The 16,237-nt window shown below is 43.4% G+C and overlaps 1 protein-coding gene across 1 annotated transcript; it reads right to left on the reverse strand.

Moving 5' to 3' along the window:
• Nucleotides 1-4,294: 4,294 nt before the first annotated feature.
• LOC310877004 (equilibrative nucleobase transporter 1-like) lies at nucleotides 4,295-14,774 on the reverse strand (the record flags this gene model as incomplete). The annotated part of the gene is given in 13 exon segments (XM_083790650.1): nucleotides 4,295-4,405; nucleotides 5,546-5,669; nucleotides 6,206-6,392; nucleotides 7,123-7,230; nucleotides 9,518-9,676; nucleotides 10,805-10,923; nucleotides 11,521-11,660; nucleotides 11,820-11,912; nucleotides 13,167-13,243; nucleotides 13,353-13,399; nucleotides 13,621-13,750; nucleotides 14,577-14,622; nucleotides 14,625-14,774. Coding segments are annotated over 13 exon segments (1,491 nt in total).
• Nucleotides 14,775-16,237: the final 1,463 nt, after the last annotated feature.

A 16,237-nucleotide genomic window follows, 5' to 3' on the forward strand; every position in this document is an offset into this window, starting at 1 on the left:
TTAGCATGTTAGCATTAGCATGTTAACATTAGCATGTTAGCATGATAGCATTAGCATGTTAGCGTTAGCATGATATCATGTTAGCATTAGCATGTTAGCATGTTAGCATTAGCATGTTAGCATGATAGCATTAGCATGTTAGCATTAGCATGTTAGCATGATAGCATTAGCATGTTAGCATTAGCATGTTAGCATTAGCATGTTAGCATGATAGCATTAGCATGATAGCATTAGCATGTTAGCATTAGCATGTTAGCATGTTAGCATGTTAGCATGTTAGCATTAGAATGTTGGTGGCAACGTAATGCGCAATAAATAAATTGAAAGTCAATGGGGAGACCTGGCTCACATGTAACCATATGGACCCTTCTGAGAGGCTAAATGTCATCAAATGGTGGTCCGTGGCTCAAATGCTGCACAGTCTTGGTAGCGCAGCAGATAACTGCATATTTCATGAGAATCGTTCAGTTTGGTATACAAGCGTGAGAATTGGCACAAATACTCTTTAAGGTCCATTCTTTTGAAAAAGTATCGTATCCACCCACAATTTCAAGATTTTCAAGATGGCCGCCACGTTAACATTTCAATTAAATTTTCTCATAGAAATGGATGGAGTTTTTAGATTACGTTTTTTTTTTGTGTGTGTTTCTCATGTGTTAGACCATGCAGGATTCAGTCAACCAGAAATTCCAACATGGTTGCCATTTTCCAAGATGGCCGCCATCTGTTGGACCAATATAGCCTATGGGCTATTTGCATTTAGCCTGCATTAAGCAAATGTTGGTCTAAACTCTTTATGGGTCTCACATTTCATTATTACAAGTGTTTTTGTAGTATTTTCATGGGACTAAACATAGATTTTTCAGGTTGCAGATTCCAATATCCATATACATTTTTGTCAGATTTACTGGGTAGAGGAAATCTTTGTTTTTAATAGAGTGAATGTCACTGCACAACCAGGGCACACTGGTGACATTGCTGTCATGAAACTCGGCATGGGGTTCAGTGTCAGCTGATCTAGTTTTACTGTTGCCTAATAGTGATAGTAGAGCTAAATCGAGTGTCCCAAATGCTGTCTAACAGCCCCCCATCAATTAGCTAGATATAATAGTTAGTAGTTAGATAGCCGCACCTGAATTGACAGGTTGTGCCAGCGCGGGAGAGCCGAGCCAAGGGTAAGTGGGGCTATACATGACTCATTCATGTATACTTACCCGGAAGGTGTACAGATCACACGGGACTTGAATGACATTGGATGAATGATCGGACTAGGTGTAGGTCACCCGAGCCTAGTTGTATCCCATACCTCAATGTGCAGTGTTACTTTGTAATGTAAATCCATCAGCTTTAGTCACCTAATAAATAAAAAAAAACAAAAATAAATTCAAAATTGCATTCGCAATGGCGAATGCAAATCCAATGGTAGCCAAGAGGCACACTGATTGGAGTAAATGCTGTCTATGTCAGATGGACAAGAAAGATGAAACCCTGGCATCAGCTCGAACCCTTTATGCTGCTGAGCATGATGGCTATAAAATGCTTGCCACCAATATGCCTCTCTTTTATGAGATCAATGAAATGCCAATGATCGTGGACCTGGCAAGGCTAGATGACGGTGGGGGTATAGAAGATACTTTGAGAAAGAACCAGGCACAATATCACAGGAGTTGTCGATTAATGTTCAATAATGACAAACTAGGCCGTGCAAGGAAGCGAAAATCCAAAACTCAAAGTAATGAAAGAGATGAAAGCCATGACATGCAAAGAAATGCAAAGCTCCGTAGAATGACTCGTGATGTTGAGGCTTGCATTTTTTGCGAGACAATTTTCCCAGCACATAACCTAAGAAAGGCAATGACAACTGACCTGAATGACAGACTAAATGAATGTGCCAAGATACTAAATGATGGAAAGCTGTTGGCTATACTGAGTGGTGGTGATGCCATAGCACAGGAGCTGAAATACCATCTTGTATGTCTCACTGGTCTCTATAACAGAAATAAATGTCATCTAAGAACCCTTGAGAAAGAGTCATCTCAGAGTCAAACAGAACCAGACGTCTTTCCCCAGGTTCTCTCAGAACTGGCCAACTACATTGTAGAAACATGTCTCAGTTCTGATGGCCAAAGGCATACTTTTCTTTCACGCCTTCACAGGTTGTGATACTGTTTCAGCCTTTCGCAACAAGGGCAAAAAGACAGCATGGCAAACCTGGGCTATTTTCCCAGAGGCTTCTCCCATCTTTGCCAAACTCAGTCAGTACCCTCCCATCTTGGATGATGGTGACTTGGAGATCCTGGAGAGGTTTGTGGCCCTTATGTACGACAGATCGAGCACAGTTGCCAGTGTGGATGAAGCGAGATTTGACATGTTTGCCAGAAAGCAGAGGCCATACGAAGCCATTCCTCCAACAAAAGCAGCTCTGCTTCAACACGCTAAACGTGCTGCATATCAGGCAGGCTGCATATGGGGTCAGTCAACCCAGCCTCAAAAGCAGAGAATCCTGCTGACTGGGGATGGAAGAAGGTTGGTGAAGAGTGGCAGGTCTACTGGACAGCCAATTCACCACTTGCAGAGAGTTGTCAGCAACTCGCTAAATGTGGCTGCAAATCAGGGTGTCAAGGAAGGTGCAAGTGCTATAAATTAGGTTTCAACTGCACTGCACTGTGCAGTTGCAAGTGTGAGTAGACACCTTCATAAAGCCTACCCTTGCGCTTAATTCCCAGCTGAGCACACTATTAACCATGACAGGTCCTTTCTTCCTATTTCTGTTACTTTATTACATTATTTCCACTGTTTTGCCATGTTAGATATTTTCATTTGAGTTTTAACATTAGGTGAGCACCTATTTTCTGTTTCTCATAGTTTGCTGGCTGCATCAGCCAGTGGGAGAGGCTGTTGCCTCCTGTTTATTTCTTAACAAAAAAAAGAAATTACAAAAAAAATACATGAAAGAAACAACAAAAAGCTCCCTTGTGACTGTTAACTCTTCGTGGTGATATTTTCTGTTTGTCATAGTTTGCGCTGGCTGCATCAGCCAGTGGGAGATGCTGTTGCCTCCTGTTTATTTCTGCTAAAAAAAAGAAAAAGAAAAAAAAAAGAAAAAAAAATCCCTTGTGACTGTTAACCTTGTCGTGGTAAGGGAGCTTGTGTACCTCGCTGAACCTTGAGAGCTATGCCGGATGGGAGGCGACTCCTGGCAGGTTTTACCACACCGGACAGGTCAAAGGCAAGAGGTCAGACAAATCACAGTCATACAACCCCAGGTTGATTCATGAGGCATGATCTGAGACATAATATATCACAGAAACATTTTGGACAACCCTATCAAATTTAATGAGAATAATACAGATGGCGGCCATCTTGGAAAATGGCCACCATGTTGGAATTTATGGTTTACTGGATCTGGCATGGTCTAACATACAATAATCAACACTATGAACTCCTTAATTTGAAAACTCCATCAATTTCGATGAGAAAACGTCATTTTTAATGTCAATGTGGCGGCCATCTTGAAAAGGTCGTATCCTCTTGAAATTGTGGGTGGATACGATACTTTTTCAAAAGAGTGGGCTTTAAAGAGTATCTGTGCCACATTTCATGCTTGTATACCAATCTGAACGATTGTTTCAGTTATCTGCTGCGCTATGGCGAGCTTCAGGCACCCAGTAAAATTTCTTGAAATTTTGTTTCTAGTATTATATTGAAATTTGACAAGATTTCACTGTATGTTGAAATATACCGTATTTCCACACTTTGTTAAAATATACATAAAAAACAACAATACATCTGCATAATTGTGCAGCATTTCCAATATCTAGCCAGATAACTTGAGACATGGCATTATTATGATAATGCAAACATACATTTGTGTAGAAAACCAATTTATTTAAAACTAACAGAGAATGTACATACTTTCAAGTTTGTTTTAGTTGTTTCAGTCCACGTTACTGTTTAGATGAATTAGTAGTAAGTACATTTTATTTATAAAGCACCTTTCGAAACAATGTTATAAAAGTGCTGTATAATTAGTACAAGATATAGTAGTGTAATAATGCAAAAGATACAGTACGATAAATACATTAAAAAAGCATTATATTAATATGTTATGGGAAGTTCCGCTCCCATTATTAATGTTTACAGTAGAAATATTCTGTGAGCGGGCTCTTTACAATTCTCATACCTGAGACAAGGTTTATTACTCTATAATAACCTTAAGGCCTGTAGAATGGTTGAAGAAGTATAGACGATAGTCAGGGCTTCCCTTTTCATTGAACGCCTTCAACTGCAGGAGCTACTGTAGTTCGGAAACATCGACTTTGTGTCTGGCGTCGCGGCAGTGCAGGTAGACAGAGAGGGGATGAATGAACGCTAGCAGGCTGAGCAGGGTGAGTGTTGCATTCACCTGCATGTATATACGGGTAAGACAGAGAGCCAACGAGTCAATGCCAGCAGCCTGAGAAGGCCTCAAGGGCCCCAAAACCTTTTTCCGCACACATTGCAACTATAAGGCCTCGTTCACACCTACTGTAAGACATACGCAAAAGACACACTTGTGTGTCCCGTGTCTTCTGTTTGTCATGGCCGCCTCAATGCATTTCCAATGGGATGACACAACCTTGTTGCATGTCAAACCATGTGACTCCCATTGGAAATGCATTTAGGCGGCCATAACACACAGACGACACAGGACAACAAGTGTGTCTTAGGTGTGAATGAGGCCTACGAATCGACTGAAGAATGTGTGCGCACGCGGCCACGCTCTGCACCGTCCTGTGTAGCCCTCTGTGAAACACATTCGCCGCCAGCATTAATTCATTCATTTACCCGTTAACCGTCAGCATTAATTAATTAATTTACCCGTTAACCCATTCTGAACGGGCACCCATTTTGGTGTCAGCATCATGTTATGCTTTAGCTATTGAAAAATAGCAGATCTACAAGCTCATATCGCGCCACCGAGTGGCGCGATACGAGCTTGTAGGTCTGCTATTTTTGAAAAATCAAAGAGCGACTGACATTTCTAGAATCTGATCTCAGGTCAGAATGGGTTAATCAGACCAGTGTGTGTCCAGTGGAAACCTCGTATGAATCTGATCTCAGGTCAGAATGGGTTAACCGTCAGCATTCTTCAGTGAAACCCTGAAGGATCCACCGGGACCCAAAAAACGGAACCGGATGTTACTTATGACGGACCAGAGGGTTTACGTTGGCTTTCAGAAGACATAGTGTTACCTCGATCGTCACTATTTTGGCTAATATGGGTCAAATAAAGCTTGTTTTGACCCGGGGCAACTTGAGAAAGGATCCCGAGATTAAGGCATTTGAAAAGCTTGGACTCCTTATGGAAGCATGAGGTCAGGGGGGGGGGGAGGCAGTGGCAGAGGAAGAGGCAGAGGAAGTGTATAGCGCCCATATGATTACATTAGATAATTGACACTGGGTGGTGGAAACAAAATGGGTTGCAAAATTGTGGGATACAAATTATAAAAAAAAAACAAGACAAGACATTAGCGGACAGCATAGAAAAACACAGTATACTTACGTAGAGCGGGTCACCTCCCAAGGCTCCGTTAACCAGGAGGACGATGGGGTACTGCAGCAGACCGAACACAGCAGCCAGACCCATGACCAGGCCGAACAGCTTCCCAAAGTGACACTGCGGGAAACTACACACACATGCACCCACACGCGCACACACACGCGCACACACACACACACACACACACACACACACACACACACACACACACACACACATACGTTCCAGTGGAAACGTTGCTGCAGGAACGAGCCAATTGACGATATTCAGACCGTGGCCATCTTGCCAGTAGCCTAAGGCGCTAACTTTAGGTGCAACTTAATCCCATTGACAGCCCATTCATCCAAACAGAAAAGTCCTATCTTATTGTTATTAAGCAACGTCAAACTCACCAACATTGTTGAATTATCCTCATTCTATCTGCAAAGTGTTGGCAGTTGATATTTTTCAAGTATTGAAGTTTGGAAGCACTCGTTTCTAGTGCGTGCGTGTTTGTGTGTCCGAGACACACATGTTTAGAGTGCGTGGGACAGTCACATCAGAAGCAACTGAAAAATAACTGTGCCCTTTATAATAATAATTTTATAAATTTGGGCTCAAATAAAGACATTGAAATGTGCATGTGTGCGTGCATGTGTGCGTGCGTGCGTGCGTGAGACTCACGCTATGCTGATGAAGGCTGCGTTTCCGCCGTACAGGAAGGATCTGTTGACGACCTGCAGGACGAAGGTGAGGTACTGGAGAGGCAGGACGGGTATGGTGGCGCAGACAGAGAACAGCACACACTGCAGCGGGGTCAGGGCCAGGGAGAGGACCGACGCCCTGAGCTCTGCCTCACGCTCACTCTCCCCTGCACGCATGCACACACACAGACACACGCACGCACGCACGCACACACATACACACACACACACACACACACACACATGCGCGCACGCACACACACACACACACACACACACACACAGACACGCACGCACGCACGCACGCACGCACGCACGCACACACACACACACACACATGCGCGCGCACGCACACACACACACACACGCACACACACATGCGCGTGCACGCACGCACACACAAGAAACAAGACAGCAAGGATTTTTTAACTGCTCTATACCGTTTACATTTCTGCCAATCAATCAATCAATCAAACACACAGATCTGCAAGCTCACATGTCACATTGCGACACATTCACCATTTCTAAATTAGCGCTTCAGTGAATAATAGGCTACTTGGACAGTCAGGCATGAAGGAAGCATGAGGTCAGTCCGTTGCTCTCCCCAGGTTGGCGGAGGGTGTGTAGAGCCCAGGATCACATTAGATGATTGACACTAAAAAATGGGTTACAAAATCGTGGGATAAAAAATATATAAAAATAATAGGCTAAATGATATATTTTGTAGGTTTGGGTCAGACGCTGAATTTCTTTTGGGTTTCAAGAGCAAATAATGTGGGAACCCCAGCTGGCCTATAGCTGTCCCACCTTCCCCAAGTCCAACAGACTTAAGGGGAACACTTAACTTTTCATGTCTATGTTCTGACTTCACTAGTTGTTCGCTGCCTAGAGCTTCACCTGCGGCCTTGGGCTTGCCCTTGCGTCTGTCCATGATCAGTCCGTTCCAGGGAGCACACAGCAGGCCAAACAGCTGCGCGAAAGCAAATGCATCAAGGTACTGGCTCACTGCAGGGACACACATAACCATGGAAGAGACCGTTAGACTTGCAGAATCACTAATACAACAACAATGTACCTAATCCAACACTGTAACCTTTTAGAAATAGAGGAAGGGCAGCGCTGCAGGGATCTGTTAGTGGCTCTTAGATGGGGGCTCTTTGGTGATACAGGTAAAACCATATAGACAAAAGGTGTCCTTCCTCCAAGTTGTACTGCTTGTCAAGGTGTAAGTTGTACTGCTTAATGTCATGGTGTAAGTTGTACTGCTTAATGTCATGGTGTAAGTTGTACTGCTTAATGTCATGGTGTAAGTTGTACTGCTTAATGTCATGGTGTAAGTTGTACTGCTTAATGTCATGGTGTAAGTTGTACTGCTTAATGTCATGGTGTAAGTTGTACTGCTTAATGTCATGGTGTAAGTTGTACTGCTTAATGTCATGGTGTAAGTTGTACTGCTTAATGTCATGGTGTAAGTTGTACTGCTGAATGTCATGGTGTAAGTTGTACTGCTGAATGTCATGGTGTAAGTTGTACTGCTTAATGTCATGGTGTAAGTTGTACTGCTTAATGTCATGGTGTAAGTTGTACTGCTTGTCAAGGTGTAAGTTGCAGACTTGAAAAGAAAAGAAGGGAATCCAAGGCACTCCGTCTTTGGTGAAAAATGTAATAGTTTATTTGATGAGCAAGTCAAATAAAATGAATAACATTATTATTGATTTGGATGAAAGGATACCTTTTGTCAACACTGTAACTGTACACTCCGACACTGTAGATCAGATCATATCTAGATCAGAAGTTTTCAATGAGCTCGAGCTGAAGTAAATATTGTGTTTGAGGGATTAATGTATTAATAGGTCTTGTATTAATAATCTAAATCTGCAAATTAACAAATTAAAGCTGTCATATATTTAGAGTGTATTAGTGATATTTAAAGATATAATAAAGTGCTGTAAAAATGGAAACACTCAAGTACACACTTAGTTGCTTTCCACCACTGTTTGTAGGGGTGCATATGTTGGGTTACAGTATATAGAGCGTATCAGAATCTCCTTGAGGGGGTGTCAACATAAAGTGTCACGTGGTAGCGGCCACCATACTTCTGGGATTGTCTGGTTTGTTTACACGTGTGCGTTCTTTTTTTTAAACACCAGAGGGAGTTCAACAAACGACGTGCAACCTTTCTAAACTGACATCTCACTATGGTGCTTACAAGCACCATTGTGACATACACGTTTTTTTACACTCTATACCAACAGTCCTGTCATGAGTCCAAATCACCGTGGCTTCCGTGTGTGGTTAGGTCAGACTCAGGACTGCAGGACTGTTGGTATGTCTAACAGAACACATGCACCCCCCTGTGTGTGTGTGTGTGTGTGTGTTTTTACTATAGGGATGTCCCGATACCACGATTTCTATGTTAGCCGATACCGAATACCGATACCAGAGAATAATATGTATACTAATAAAAAAGAAAATTACTTATTTTATCTCGTTGTGTTAATAGCAGACTCCTCACTCAATTGTGCACTTGCAGTTTGGGCAACTCGAAAGCAAACTCCACATGTCCCATTATTTACCTGCCATAGTGTCAACCCCTTACCCCTGTGTCAGATCGGTGGTTAGACTGGCATAGTGTTAACCCCTTACCCCTGTGTCAGATCGGTGGTTAGTGGTATATTGATATTCGCAGATACCGATATGACCAAAAAGGGCCGATACTTTTCCGATACCGATACAGTATCGGGACATCTGTAGTTTTTCCCCAGCGAGGGCTCTCCCATGGTCAGTCTCTGCAGCATGGGGTTAAGGCAGGGCCGGATCTACCATATGGGCACTTTGGGCACGTGCCCAGGGGCCCTTGGGCCATTTTTATTTATATTTATTTTTCCACAGAAAATGTCCCTGCTAATCCGAATGAAATAAATGGTGTCTAAAAAGATTAGTGTTTTATTGTTGCATTTGTTGGTGAGAAGGGCAGCTGAAAAGTGCAAATTGTGTGTGTAAAGCAGCAACAATGCGCTAGATTGGCTGTCACTCTGGGGGGGGGGGGGGGTAGGCGACCGGAAATAGGCCAATATAACGGCATAAACCGCCCCAAAACGGCTCCAAAAAACAGCAAAAATGTTGCGCGCGGGTGAAGGGGGCCCTTCCAGCTTCAGTGCCCAGGGGCCCTCAGAGGTGTTAATCCGGCCCTGGGTTAAGGGTGTGTGTGTGTATGTTTTTACCCAGCGAGGGATCTCCCATGGCCAGCCTCTGCAGCGTGGGGTTGAGGGTGTGTGTGTGTATGTTTTACCCAGCGAGGGATCTCCCATGGCCAGCCTCTGCAGCGTGGGGTTGAGGGTGCTGATGAACAGGTAGTGTCTGAGCTGCATGACCGACAGCCGCTGCAGGTGCCACAGGAAAAACCTGGACAGTACGCACTCTCTGAAACTCCTCTCTGGCGCCGGAGAGACTTCAATCATCATCCAGGAAAAGAAGGAAAGGCCAAGACATTGAAAGAGAACAACAAAAGAGGACATTTTGAGAAGTCAGTCTGCTATAGTCAACGGTATGCCAGTGTCAGTGAATTCCCAAAACTGTGGGTTGTGACTCATTTATATGGATCACGATTCACGACAATCCAAGACATAACAAAAAAACAAGGAGATAGTGAAAATATAGCCAATTGACAATTTTCAAGTTGTAACACTGGTTGCGAACATGGCGACCAGTGAGGGTTCATTTGGAATTAATTCAATGAACACTGAGGAATGTACCGTGTCGATTGGAGTCTCAGAGGTTTAGCCTATACACGTTGTGGCGAATTGGGCTCTGTGGCCTAATTAGAGTCACCAGATCCTAACTGTTCACTTGAGGGACAGCCGCATTGCTTGTGTGGGACAAGTGGGACAGGGGGTTGGGACGGGGTTATAAACATATTACTTAAGTTGCTATTCAATTACTTGATTTGATGTCATATTATGATGACCATAGGCCTAATATTGCCTATAATTGTATAGTGGTTAATTGGAGTAGTCAGATGTGGGGTGGGGGTAGGGAACTGTGCATTTGTTTGTTTAACTGTATGTAATGTGTTTTGTTTAACTGTATGTAATGTGTTTTATTTTCGTTTTCGTTTTAGTTTTGTCATTATTATTTTTGTTCTGTATTTATTGTCAAATCATTTTGTGATAAGATTTTGTTTATATTTGTGCTGCCATGGGGATGTGGGGGGGAAAAATATATGTAAATTGTTTTGAAAAATACTACTACAATAAACATATGTTAAAAAAAATATATATATTGCCTATAATTCTGTTAAACCCCTCTGGCGTCTCACATTTAGTTTTACAATATATGGCTGACTTGGTACTGTAGCCTATAGGGCAGGGGTGCCCACACTTTTTTGACTTTTGCTACTTTCAAAATTACCGCAGTATTATCCCATTGCTGAAAATTGTTTATTTTCCTCTATACCTCTTGAGGTATAGAGGGGAGGAAATGGAACTGGTTTGGGTTTTGTATAACTTTCTAACGCTACTGCTGTTTTCAGTATTCCTGAAAACAAAGTATTGCCTGTTTGAGAACCACTTGTGCATACAATACACACCGCTCTTTGGAGGGCTCTCCTGGTCAACTGGTGTAGCCTCTGTAGCGTCGTCACCCTGTAGGCCTATCTGACCTCTCGCTGCCTCCAGCTCCGTTTTCCCACAGGTCACCCTGGCAGAGCAAAGAGCACGCACACACACACACACACACACACACACACACACACACACACACACCATACAATCCTTTATTTAAAGCTGAGATCTGTAACTTGTATGTCCTGCAGCCCTGGATTCGAACCTGGATCTCCTGCATGAGAGACTAAACTTCAAGATGGAATTCCCACTTCTAGGGAGGAGTCTCTACATTTGTATGAACAAACTCTACCATTTATTTAAAGATGAATTAATTCCGCAGTCAAAATGTGTCAATTCCATTGTTGACACTTTGTAGATAAATGGACACTATGGATGTTACTAGACAGACTAAAGAACCTTGTTTTTTAACGTCTTACCCATAATGTATAGCTGTCAGGTAGGTAGGGAATCATACCCATATGTATAGCTGTCAGGTAAGAGGTAGGTAGGGAATCTTACCCATATGTATAGCTGTCAGGTAAGGGCTAGGGAATCTTACCCATATGTATAGCTGTCAGGTAAGGGGTAGGTAGGGAATCTTACCCATATGTATAGCTGTCAGGTAAGAGGTAGGTAGGGAATCTTACCCATATGTATAGCTGTCAGGTAAGAGGTAGGCAGTGAATCTTACCCATATGTATAGCTGTCAGGTAAGGGGTAGGGAATGCTGGACGTGGGCATCAGTAGGAAGGTCCTGGCCGTGTGAATGACACCACAGGCGGACACGAAGAGGAGGCAGTCACGCAGAGAAACACCCGACTCGACCAGCAGCTAAAGAGGAAGAACAGGTAGGGATGCCGTCTGTCATTTAACAACATCATTCCCCTCCTCCTTCGGCACACCTTCTTAGAAGATACTGTACTATACCCTCACGTATTCATTTGTGTGTGTGTGTGTGTGTGTGTGTGTGTGTGTGTGTGTGTGTGTTACCTTGATAACGAGGAAGACTGCTGAGGAAGAGTCAAAAGCTCCATTATATAGTGTGATGATGGTGGAACGACAGGAGCCAAATAGGTTTCCGACCTGCAGTAGATAAAGAGATGCAAATATGTTTCATTATATACACTCGCACGCACGCACGCACACGCACACGCACACACACACACACACACACACACACACACACACACACACACACACACACATAAGATAGCATTTTATGTCGACTTAGATTTTAGACAGACTTATAGCTTGTTACGTAGACAGCACTAGAATTGCATTTTATGTAGTCATAGCACTTTATAGTACACATGTATATTGTGGACGCGCGGGGGGGGGGGGATTTAACAGGGGCGGGTGGAGCTGCCGCGCGCTCAAATACGGAGCATATCAAACATAGCACTGCGCATTCAGTGGCCTCTCCAATATGACACAGTCACAGTGCATACATGTATCATCTATATCAGAGGTTCCCAAACACCGGTGCCGGTCCGCGGGACACGTGGCACTGGTACGCAAGAGGGGAATTCTAAGTTTTGCGTCGTTTAAAAATGTCCAATCTTTGTATCTTTAGCAGCAGCAGCTGTAGGCTATTTTGTGACGATCGCATTAATGAAACCAAACGCTACACGCGGTTCCGGTACAGGATTATTATTTCATGTGAATCATGTCAAAATGAAAAGATGATGTTATCCAGGTAAAGTAGTGGTATTGGCACACAGCGCAGCAGCAGCACCGAGAACACAATGAGAGATATGACATTATTATTCTCCTCCTCCTCCTCCTCCTCCTCCTCCACAACTCGATAACGTTCTCATTTGTTACTCATTTTCTGAGCCATGCAAATAAACAACAACCCGCACTGACCGGAGACGGAGAGGTTCATGTGCGCTGCGCGTAAAGCTTAGCCAGAAACAGACAGTCATTGCGTCAGCATGCATGTAGCCTCGGGAACCCAGACGTTATATTTCCAGCACGGAGGTGAGGGGGATATCGTTTGGGGGTAACGTTTGCGTGCTTCTATCTGTTACTTCTCTGACACAGCGCAGTTCAAACAGACTTCAGCCAGTCTCAATAGTGGGACACCGCGCGCTGAGAGCCACATAGCCTACACAGCTGCATTTGGTTTTTAATTAAGGGCGCGTTCTGAATGCAATGAAAAAAGGGGAGAAAAAAAAAAAAAAAAAGCTCAACTTTCGACTCGCGCTGCTGCGAGTCGACTCGTGACTCGTTTATCGATAAATCGATAAATCGATTTTTTGATGAATGCCCTAACACACACACACACACACACACACACACACACACACACACACACACACACACAGACTACCATACCTGCATGTTGGAGATCAGGAGCAAAGTTCCTCCCAGAGCGATGAAGGTGAGAGCGGGGAAGAGCATGTTGGAAAGGGCTGAGGGAGAGCAGGTAATGTGACCATCCATCCACAACTGTAACTCATTTTCAATGCAGTCGTTCAGTGTAAAGTTCAATGTGAGCAGCGAGATGGAGTGAGGACTAACCTGAACTTGAGAATGCCAGAAACAAGGTACCCAGGGTGTAGAGTAATCTGGTGGGAGAGAGGATTAACAATACAAAAATAAAATAAAAGATTAAAGTGATGTGACTTTTTATGCTAATTCAAATGGTTTGATTCCGAGATCAATTTGCTGAAGAACAACATTGTTTACAGTTTAAATATTTCGAGTATATTTACATTTGGACATTCAGCCATTATTCAGTGTATCTCTGAATCCATCCAGCCAAAAAAAAAAAATCTAAACGACTCACATTCCAAACAGTCGAGCCACTGCAGTGCCGAAACGGTCAAACAGGTAGCCATTAGGCAGCGTCAGGGCATTGTCCACAAAGACGGCGATGGTGAAGACCAAGGAGAACTGGTCATCCTGTCCACTGCAGTCTGTGTGTGTGGAAAAGAAAAAAAATCTCCTTTATCTGACTCTCTGAGGTTGGCAGATATGGTGCTGTAGAAAAGAATCACCATGGCACCAAAATATGTGATATTTGAGGAGAGGATGTCTGTCTGGATGTACTTTTTGTTCTGTAAGGATAAAAACACCAGCTCAGTGGCCTTGTGGTTAGAGTGTCCGCCCTGACACTGGGAGGTCGGTGTTCGATCCCCGGCCGGGTCATACCAAAGACTATAAAAATGGGACTCCCTCCCTGCTTGTCACTCAGCATCAAGGGTTGGATTGGGGGTAAGTCCCTGCGACATACTAGCGTCATGTCCAGGGGGTGTACTTGTACATCAAGCTGCCTCACGCTACAGAAACAGGAGATCGGCTCCTGCCCTATGGGCCTCATGGCTACAGAAACAGGAGATAGGCTCCTGCCCTATGGGCCTCATGGCTCGGCAAGGCTACATAAGGATAAAAACACATGCACATGAGCTGCTGCTGCAGAGACTGACAGAAATGCAGTCTCTGCTGAGATCCGTATACTATCCACAGTATCACACCATTATTATGATTACAGTTGTTTGTGAGAAAATCCTAATTAACTAAGTTTCAGAATTACATCATTGTGAAACATAAAATCATGATTTTCAATTACTTGCAGTTAATTGTGCAGACCTAATCCAAAGATATTAGTAAAATACTTTACAGGACACCATTATTGACGTCTACATCTTGCCTGCCAAAGGGTACAGTTTCAGGTGAAGGACATTCAAGTGGAAATCCGACGTCAAAAAGATATGCAAGAAGACCAGAGTGAGCAGAACTTACCCACTGTTTGTGTTCCGTTGACATATGTTGTGTTGACAGTTTGACACACAGCGAGCTGAAGTAGCCCTCTGTCTTCAGGACAAAAACAAGGGAAGCCCATCCGAACACAACCCCAGTGAAACACAGGCACTCCACCAGACCCGTGGCCAGTGTGAACCAGCGACGCACCCCTGAGGTGCCAGCACAAGTCAGCAGCATCGTCCCTCCTCGTGCACAGCTGCACAAAGGAACACACAGTGGCGTCCTTGGTGAGCTTTCCTGAGAGAAATGGAGAGGAAACAAATTACTACTAAGTCACAATGACACTCAAAATATATTGTCAGCAAGACAGACATGAGCATCACATGGAAACAGCTTGGTTAGTTCAACACAAAAACAAACTTAAAGGACAGCTTTAGTTTTTTTCAACCAAGGTTCATGTTTTAGTTTGTTATTAGAGAAAGTAAAAGATTAGTGTACATTTTTTTTCATTTGCTGCTTTCTTTCGTTTTAGGGATTTTAGCTCTTTTTGACAGGGGGGCGGGGGCATTCGAGCATGGGGCTAAATATGTATTTTTTTACCAATTTGTATGGCGATTTATTTTTGTATTATTTACTATAGTCCTAATAAACCCCAGGAAATTACATCTGGCCACAGAAGATCACAGGATGTACTGAATGTGTCACATTCAGTAGATCCTGTGATCTTTTGTGGCCAGATGTAATTTCCTGGGGTTTATTAGGACTATAGTAAATAATAAAATAATAAATCGCCATAATATTTTGTAAAAAAAAATACATATTTAGCCCCATGCTCGAATGCCCCCGCCCCCCCCCCCTGTCAAAAACTGCAAAAATCGCAAAAACCAAAGAAAGCAGCAAATGAAAGAAAATTAACACTCACCTTTTACTTTCTCTAATAACAACCTAAAACATGAACCTTGGTTGAAAAAAACTAAAGTTGTCCTTTAAGTACAGGTGGAATTCAAACATTGTCTGAAGTCATTATTCAGATGATAGTCCATTACAATGATGACTTCAGTGAAATAGACAAATTACCCACGGAGCTGTGCCCTGCAGGCCAGGTCAATATGGTACACCTCAGCTATGGCTGTGCATGCCCAGGGCACCACTCCGTGGATTAGTCTATAGCACAATGCAGACAACAAGCATTATCTTTGCACAAAACTACACTCCTTGGGCTAAGAACGGCCATAGCCACTTGCCCAAAATGTGCTCTATATCCCACGGTTAACCTTCTCATAACGTCAACTGATATACTGATTGTATCTGACGTATGAGCGAGCAGTCACATGCCATTACATGGGCACATGACAGACACATGACAGACATGACAGACACATGACAGACATGACAGACACATGACAGACACATGCCATTACATGGGCACATTTCCTAATGATGACTCAACCAGGAACACCTTCTCTTCTTGAGATTATTTTCCTGTGGAAAGTTTCCCAGTAACTGACAACACTGACATGAATGATGTTTCCCAGTAACTGACAACACTGACATGAATGATGTTCCGGCAGCATAACTTCCAGGTACGATGATGTCACGCGCATATCTTCTAAGGTTGCGAATACAAGCGGCCGAAATGAGTTTTCTTCGACAGGTGGCTGGCGTCTCCCTTAGAGATAAGGTGAGAAGTTCAGTCACAT

The sequence above is a fragment of the Protomyctophum parallelum genome, assembly GCF_964188405.1.
Source record: "Protomyctophum parallelum genome assembly, chromosome: 19".
NCBI lineage: Eukaryota > Metazoa > Chordata > Actinopteri > Myctophiformes > Myctophidae > Protomyctophum > Protomyctophum parallelum.